Below are 9,590 nucleotides of genomic sequence, written 5' to 3'. Positions count from 1 at the left end.
GGATGACACATTACATGCCTATAGTTTAATCAATAATATTTGGTTAAAGGGATTATATTATATTATACATTATTCACGAAAGGTTTAATCGATCACTGATTAATCTCTTAGAGACAGTACACGAATTTAAAAAGCAAATCATCTCTCCGAGACTCCGACATTATTGATAGTCAAGATTGATGGTTTAACATTCAGGATTTTGACAACTAAACTTTCTAATGTAAGGCTATAATATACACCTGTCCTATATGCTTTCTTTAGACACATACCAAGAGATAATAGTTATCAATTCAAAGACGAAAATAACAAAAAAGTGACGGAAACATACTCCTAAAAAGGGGTTCTCCAGGCTCCCTCGAGACATGAATTCATAAACCAGCAACCGCTGATCATCTTCAATGTAATAACCAACCAGCTTAACCAAGTTTGGATGAATGAGGTCACCTAGAAAATTAACTTCAGCCTGACAAAGAAGATTCTTAAAACATCAATAACACTGGAAATAGACTGAACAAACATCAAAAGAACATAGATTAAAAAAAAAGTAGGGAAAATATAGATGTAGAAGAAGGAAATAGGAGGTAAATATTGAGATATGTAAGGGGCAACAGACCAGCCATTCTTTGTGACCCTGAAGTCCATCATGGTTAAGAGTTTTTACAGCAACCGTAAGACCAGTTCCAGGTTTCACAGGTGCTGTACCATTCTCTTCGATCCACCCCTTAAATACACAACCAAATCCCCCTTCACCAAGAAGACTATCAGGCCTAAAATTTCTAGTGGCCATCTTAAGATCATTAAATGCAAATTTCTGAAGCCGAGAAGCAATTTTAAGTTCCTCTTCAAGTTTGGAAGTGGATGTACTACTTTCTGCAGTACTGGTTGTAGTTGATGAGATTGCGGTAGTATGTTGGTCTTTCTTACTGTTGGCATATTTGCTCTCTGCAGCAGCACATAACAAGTCAGACAGGATTGATATGTGCTAATATATTAACAAACTATAAGCAATATATTAAATCAAATCATTCTGCTATAGAAGCATATGAAAACTACGTCACCCGAACTCTTCAATTTTGCCCTCATACCCGTGTCCATCGGACATGACATGGGTCTGGATATGGGATTTGAGTAAGATCCTTCATATAGAAACCGGACACTTTGACTTCAAAAAATCTTGTTCTAAATAATATGCAATGCCTCACAACAACTTAGTTGTGGATAGAAATGTTAATAAATTACTATTCTCATGTTATCCTTTTAATTTATGCTATAAAAATGACATAAACAACTGTGTATGTGTTTTATTAATTTGGTAGAAGATAATAATTTACAATGTGTAAAATAAAAAGTAGGTATAATTTCCTTGGAGAAGGTTATATACTGAATCCCCGTACCCGTGTCCAATTTCGGATCCACATCCACGAATCCTAAATTTTTAAAGACTAGGAGTCTGACACTTGAATCCGCACCCGTGTACAACACTCGTACCCGAGTCCGAGTAACTTAGCATGAAAATCCAAGAACAGAAGACTGACAATTCAAACGTAAATAACAAAAAGATCACTAGTGTATAAAATGCTAGTTGGGAACAATAATTATTAATAAGATGACACCAGTGCGGTTAGAAATTGAAGGACTAATGTTGTTCTATGTTTAGAGCATTTAAGTAAATTATATTTGTATGATTGAGTCATCGACCATAAGCATGCAATCCAAAATTTAACTAGTCCTGTAGAAAAATGATTACTAATAGAATTTAAGGGCTTATTAAAAATTATGCTTTAAGTTGAGAAAAGAAGATTTGATGCCTTCCAAAAATATTAGCAGCAAAATATAACAATTCCCTATTCTTCCCTTCGCAGGTGAAAGTAACTACAATATAAATTAAGGGATCTGAAGCACAAAACTATCCTCATTGGGGCACAACACTATTTTGGCTTTCACAAATAACAAAATTTCTTAAAATGGTAAACATTTTCTTTTCAGACCATTAGTGAGTATAGTGATTATGAAATAAGTTCATACAAGCATACATTAGGATGTGATAATGTATAAATTTTATAGAGGCACCTATACATACTTTGAAATTTTAAGATCTAACCAACAATTCTATCTTTTAACATTCATAGATATGGCTAGCTTCAGGTCAACCTGTCTTTGTATTTGATAAAATAAATTTCTGGGCTCTAAATCACTAAAATATTTTATCTAAATGTACTAACAAATGTGTACATAGAGTATTTAATGATCAACATAGATGGGAAAAGTTAGGAAAGAAAACATTCTACAAAATACAAATGCATTTACACATTTCCCGTAGCACTAGACACTTTAATGTAAAGCATAGACAAGCATATCTTTCATACTGAAATGTAGTCTCATAACAGCATGTGCAATATTGGTGTTCAGGTACAGGGTGGAAAGGAAATCACATGGCCTCTATATAGGATTCTCAATGAAGGCTACATGGTCTTGGTGAAATTATTCTCTGCAATTAAGAAAGATTTTGGATTCACCAAGGTGGCCAAAACAGAGGTACTCAATAAAATTCAACAAATAAGACAAAGCTGAAGAGATCCAAATACACTACCAAGAATCTTATCTATTCCCTACACTAGAAGTAGAGTACATTTGAGACCATATTGGTTGATGGAGTTCAATGATGAAAAATGTACAATAAGATTCTTTAGTCTTGAAGACCAGCTGAAAATATCAAGCAATGATACTCTCAAGAAAATGCAGCAGAAGCTAGATCTCAATAATGAAGATAAATCTGAGTTCTACAGACAACTCCAACACCAAATAGAAGAAAACACTGAGAAACTGGGAAAGAAGACTAGACAATCAAGGAAAAAAGATTAATTTGCTCAGTCTAGAGGAGCACCTTGAAATGGCTTGTGAGATTTCCGTGAACCTTCTTTTGTGCAATTTTCAATAAAATATAACACTTATCATTTTTATCTACTATTGGTTGTTTATTTTGTGTAAGGTGTTTTGTTATCATCAAGTCCTCCTAAATTTATGCCTATAATTCTAGTTGACATAAATTGGGAAAGATTGTTAGGAATATGTTATAGGCTTGATGATAACTCACCAAAACACCTCAGTAGATTTAATTAAGTGATTTTGTAACTATCAACGAATAACCATACTTGTTCATCTGTTGATAGAGTAGCTTATATTTCAATAAGTTTTTGTAGTACATTTCTGTATACTGTATTAACTTAGAAGTTTAGAAGTTGTGGAATATTCTAAGTCATGTTGACTACTAGAATGATATGCAAAATAGGTTGACTAATTGTAAATATTAAATACCTTGTAATTTTGCATAAGTGAAACTGTATCTACTGCTAAGAAGATGCTTTCGACGGATAAACTACAAAGTTTCAGCGGATGACTCAAGACACTTTCAACGGATTGTCCATTAGAGACTCAACGGATAACTCACGTGGACTATCGACGGATAACAGTGAAGTCTCGACGGATAACCAATTCAAATAACAGTTGAAAGTGATTTGACAGTCACATGTGTTGATTGTATAAAAAAGGAATATGGCAGCCGATATGCAGGTTTGAGAGAACAAATAAGCATTTCCATTTCCATGCTTACTTGAAGAAATACAAAGATGCTGGATAGAGAAATGAAGGAACATGTGAATAGACTTAGATATTTGTTTTATCTGTTTGTATTTTTCATGTGTAACTTGGTAATATATATAAACCAAGAGAAGCAAGTAGAATAATTATCGATTGAACTGAGAAATAGAAAAAGCAACATATGTTATGAATTTCTCTGTTCTCTTGTAAACACTTGTAAGCAGCTGTGTGCATTCTTGCATCACAGAGTTCTCATTCAAATATATATCTCTGGTGGAAAGATCAATCCACCAGAAAGTTTTTAAACCATTGGTTTACTTTGTGTCTTGAATACTTAAATCTTTTATTCCGCCATTTTGCTTATTCAAACACAATTATAGTTTGCAAAAAGATTTTTATTATTTCAAAAAGTAACCAGAATTATATTAAACCCTCTTTTATAATTCTATTATTAGATTGTTAGGGTATAACAATAAATACACTTGGATATACTTATTTTTAAGGTTGATCCACTAAGTATATATCATACCATCTGAGAAAATACAACTTGCATTCATTAAACATTCTTTATTTTCTCTAGTTTATTCACTTATATTTATATACATAGAGTTCATAGTTTCACTGGTAATTTCTATTAAAACTTGTATCGTTCAACATGTAAACATTTATTGTTGAGTAGTTAAACTTGGATAATAAGGGTTCAGGGAGTTGGATTGCCAGAGAAGGCTATATAGGTTTGGTATAGGGCTTAAAGGGCAATTTACTCAAAGAAATAGATCAGGAACAAGGATAAAGGGAGATATATTATTGAATCTTATAATTGTATCATTTAGGTGATTAATAATATATTCTTTTACCAAGTTGGTAAGACCTAGACTATCAGGAAACACCGATAACAAAAAATGGATATTTTCAAAGTAAAAAAAGTTTAAATTTAGGATTTATATGTAGAAATTATATTTATAAAGTAAAGAGTTCATGGTGTAGGTATTAAAATATGAATAGCGCCGTCACATTTTTAATATGTTTCAATTTTAATATTGTAGTATTGATATGTGATAATATTATTAAATTTTAAAATAAATATATGAGAATAATTATATTCAATATGAACGATATTCTAGAACTTAATATTTTATATATCCAAATTTGAATCCGTCAAAAATATAATATAAAAAATATTTATATCATTAATGTTAATAAAACACAATTATTATATTATATTTAATTATTTTTTATAATCTTTTATTTGTAAAATAATTATTATATAAATAATAATATTATGGTATAATCACGATGCACATATTATAAGCCAGCATTTTGTTAAACTGATACCAAAAGGTAAATTGTTAGACGTGACCTCAGACCACAGACATGAATAAAAGAGTGACACCTTGGGTTCTATGGGCTAAATTCAAATTTATTTTTCTATTTTCAATTTTATTTACTTAGCTCGAATTCAAATTAAAGTGAATTTAATTTCACAAAATTTAAGTGAAAATAGAAAAATAACTCTTCACCTTTTTTTTTACTTTCTTAAGGCAAGATCCAGCAAACCAAAATTTAAGTGAATTTAATAATATTTTAATATTAAGAAAGAACAAAAGATTAAGAAATTAAAAATCTGGAAGGAAAAAAAACTCAAACACCAAACTATGAACTGTCATAGTTTCACACCAAAGTTAGACAGAAAGCTGATTGTTTAATTGAATTAAAAGAATTAGTAGTAAATGTAAATAAACTTGTGAGACATGCATAATTTGAAAATTAGATAACTGCTAAGAATACACATTGGGTATTAAAATAATTTGTGAACATTTTATTTTCAAATGAGCCTATATAATGATTTTCAAAATTTTGGATCTTAATTAAAAAATATGGGCCATGAGCAGTCACTCGTATGGGCCTTGAGGAGGTCGTCAGTGATCACACCTAACTTAGATATCAGCCCGTTTAGCTTAAATCTAGAAGCATTCAGACCTTTTTAGTAGATAGCGTTAAAAATAAGGGAGAATACAAAATAAATTATTTCATTACAATTAACTTTGGGACAAATTTGGGGATGGAAATGATGAATTAAAAGAGAACTAAGATGGAGCACCTTAAGGAGAATTGCCTATCATTAATATTATCATTCACATCACCCAGGGATACATGTAGAGTTTCAGATGTTTCAACAGAATTGAGGTCGGCCAGTGATTCGGATGAGTTATGGAACACATTTTTACCACCTGATATTAATCAAATTCTTAGGAGATCAATCTCCACCTTGACTTACACCTCTAAAAAACAACTTTATTTTCTTCTCTGTGACTCTGCTATCCTACTGGAAGATGGCAATGTGGTAATTTTCTCAATTATTTCTTGATTTTATTATTTGTTTACAAACTTTATTTCACTGTATTATTTTTAATATTTAATATTTAATATTTTGATATTTTTTGATATTTTTATATCCTTTTCTATAATTTTTATTTCAATAAAGATAGTTTTTAAAAATATTAGATCCAATATTTTTTTAGTAAATATAAGTTTTAATTAAAATAGTTATATGTGTTTATGTTATATGTATGTAAAATAATTATTCTTATTAAATATAATTTCAGTAATATTTCATTAATGTAAATTTTTGTAATAAGGTTTTTAAAAATAAAATTGGTACTAAATTTTTAAAGATGAGATTTAAAGATGTATTGATGTTAGAATAGATTATATATAAAACCTAAATATGTGTTGAATTAATATCAAGATATTTATACATATTTTAATGAAAAATGCTTATAAAATAATTGTTCTTGTTGAAAATAAGTTTTAAATATAAGATATTATTTTTTTTAATATTTATTTGTGATTCCATTACTTGTATTTAAGTGTGTATTCAAATATCAAAGAGGGAAAATAATATATAGAAACAAACTAAGGAAATGCAGGATTACTTTTTTTTAGAGACCAAAGTTTACAATGTGTTTTACTCCATATATATAAATTTACTCAGTACCATTTTTGCATTTTAAATATTATAGATGTACCCTTATGTTCAAAGACTAATTTATGTAGGGACATAAAGATTTAAATATTTTTTTATTTGTAATTTATGGTCTAAATTGACATATTTTTTTTCAAATTTCTCCACTAAAAAAATTAGTGCTAAGATGATATTATCTATAACTATATGATTATTTGTAACTATATGAGTGGGAGTAAAGATTAAATAGTTGGCAACCATAATTTTATAGTTTATTCAAAAAAAATTATAAGTAGGTAATAGAAATTAGAACCATATTTTTGGATAACTCTTGTATTTGTATTATCATGGAAGAGAATGGTCCATAAACTTTTAGTTAGATTGCCTCATTGATCAGAACTCACCAACTTGATCTCATTTTTGTTCTAACAAGTTTTTGGATTGATAAAAGAAATGGAAAGAAATGTTTAATGGTAGGTGCTAGGCAACTTGCAATTGTTCCCCGGTGGTGGAGCTGGTTATATGATAGTAACTCAAGGTATCTTAATAATTTTTTTTGTATTATTTACATACATGCAAATGTACATTTTGCTAAATTGCTAAATACTAACCTGGTTCTAGCTACAAATACTTGTGCATCTCTCTATATAATCACACAGTAACTTTGTAATAAGTATTTTCTTTCTAGTATGATAAACTAATAAGTGTGGGAAGTATGGTCGATGGTTGTGGTTAGAGGATTCACTCTAGTAGAAACTGTTAGCTTGTGTGTTAAATTGTACAAGGCAACACTATTTTTCATGCATACCTCAATTGAAAAGAAGCATTTAGGCTGGTCTTTTTAGTTGTTAGGGTGATAAGACAAATTAAGAGGTTGTTTAGAGTTCCCACCCATCTAAGAATACCATTTTCTTTTAAATTATGCATTTATTATAATTCTGCTTAATATTTTGATAAAATATATTATGAGGTAATACTTTTTTCTGAAAATAAGTAGCAAAACAATATTATGAAGGGTATTTTTTCAAGATTTTCACTTTTTATCTACTAATAATAACATTTTAATAACAAAAATTTGAGCTTTTGAGACAAAACCTTTTTGTTGAAATTTACAATCCCTTTAGATATTGGCTTTTTGGTTAAATTTTTTTACAGTAAATAGTAAAACGGTACTGCTAATAAAGATAAATACAGCATTATGCATATTTATTTCCTGAATAAATGCAAATAATAAGTCTATATTACATGTAGCCTAATCTATTACCATAAATTATTTCAACAACTTCAACTCACCATCACACCCAACCAACTAACAATTTAAAGATAAATCTAAACAATTTTAACTATTCTCGGTCTTCATTTGTGAATGCAGGTCACGTAACATAACATTATCTTATAAAAGATGTAAATCTCTTTAGGCAATTACCGTTAAAAATTATAGCATTGATAAAAAAAAGTGTTGTTCACAAAATTAAATCTTTAATAATATTTTTAATATGCACATATTTGATGTTTAATGTTTGGTATTATTTTTGATATACACATATTTTGATGTAATTATGGAAAAATAATGTTTTAGTTGAGATTTAATAGTAAAATTAGAACTCCAAGATTCTATTTTTCAAAAGCATATTTCGTACAACATTTTTTGGTCAAAAACACTTTTCTAAAGATCAGATTTTAAAATTTTATCAAATAAGATTTCAGCTAATTTTGAGAAAAAACTCTAATTATGTGTGTAACAACTCCAAATTTGGGGTGTAATCGAGCCGAGCCGAGTCGAACACTCCTAAACTCGGCTTGAACTCGATTAAAATAGTTCAGACTCGAGCTTCCAGATCGACTGAGCTTTTAATTTAAAGTTCGAAACTTGACTCGTAAAAAATTTGGTAGGCTCGAGTTCGGCTCGAAAACTCGAATTTATTTCACTAAATATTAACAAAAACATGAAATATAATCCGTTCGGCTCGAGTTCGATCCGATAACATATAAATAATATATAAAAATATAAAATATTGATATATATATATATATATTTATAATAAAAAAACTAAAAATAATAGAGACTCGATAAGACTCGCTAACCTTACCGAGTAATCGGAAGCTCGAACTCGGCTCAGTTACAAATTCAAAAAAATGGAGCTGGAGCTCGAGCTCGGCTTGATTAATTCTGAGCCGAATTGGAATTTTTTACGAGCCGAGTTCGAGTAACTCACGAACATTTTGACTAATTTACACGTACTCCGAACACATGGTAAGTGATGAATATGATTAAAGACATCCTATCATCGCATGTATCATGCATTCATGCCTCAATGTATTATCATGTGAACAGATTTTCAGAGGAGGTTGCTGTACTTGACAAAGGGCGGTGTCTTGATATTCGTGGCAAAATGAAAATTGGAATGTTGTCTCCTCACACCACTTATGAAACATATCTTGTCTTTAAAATATATGAGGATGCCTGCGGACTTGATTCAGCAAACACATCCATTAGATTTGTTAATGAAAGAGAGGAGGTGCCTGATGATGAAGCTAGCACAGTTTATCCTGATCCAAGAACATCTGCACACAACATTGAGCAACGAAATGGAGTGCTTAGTCGGTGGAGGAAGGACGAATGGATGGAGATTAAGACTGGAGAGTTTGAGACTGGTGCAAGAGATGATGATGATGAGGTGGAGACCCGGTTTATGTCAACTGATACAAATATACTCAAGACTGGCCTTATCGTACAAGGTATCGAGTTTAGGCCTAAACAACCCATGGCCATTGTTTAATGAATTTATCTGTTGGCATGCTTTATTTTGTCTTTAAAAACTTTTCTCATGTAATATGAATTATCTGTTATTTGAAAGATGTTGATGAATTATGCTTTATGTAAAATTTAAGGGTTTTAAGACATGGTTGTTTGTATTATGGTGTGTCCAATTTTAAGGTCCACTCATAACTGAATATAATTTTCTTTATCTAAGCTATCTTCAATCATAAATTTATTTTATAATACCTCATTCGTAATATTTTACCT

At 29.9% G+C, this 9,590-nt stretch overlaps 1 protein-coding gene across 1 annotated transcript; it reads left to right on the top strand.

Moving 5' to 3' along the window:
- The first annotated feature begins 5,689 nt into the window (after positions 1-5,689).
- LOC141702241 (putative F-box protein PP2-B12) lies at positions 5,690-9,342 on the top strand. The gene is made up of 3 exons (XM_074505934.1): positions 5,690-5,941; positions 7,935-7,939; positions 8,898-9,342. Exons 1-3 carry the CDS (start codon positions 5,690-5,692, stop codon positions 9,340-9,342), a joined length of 702 nt encoding a protein of 233 aa, XP_074362035.1.
- Positions 9,343-9,590: the final 248 nt, after the last annotated feature.

Source organism: Apium graveolens, unplaced genomic scaffold, assembly GCF_009905375.1.
Source record: "Apium graveolens cultivar Ventura unplaced genomic scaffold, ASM990537v1 ctg4810, whole genome shotgun sequence".
NCBI lineage: Eukaryota > Viridiplantae > Streptophyta > Magnoliopsida > Apiales > Apiaceae > Apium > Apium graveolens.
Note: the sequence above shows the minus strand (reverse complement) of the source record. Positions and strands in the feature narration are given on the sequence as shown.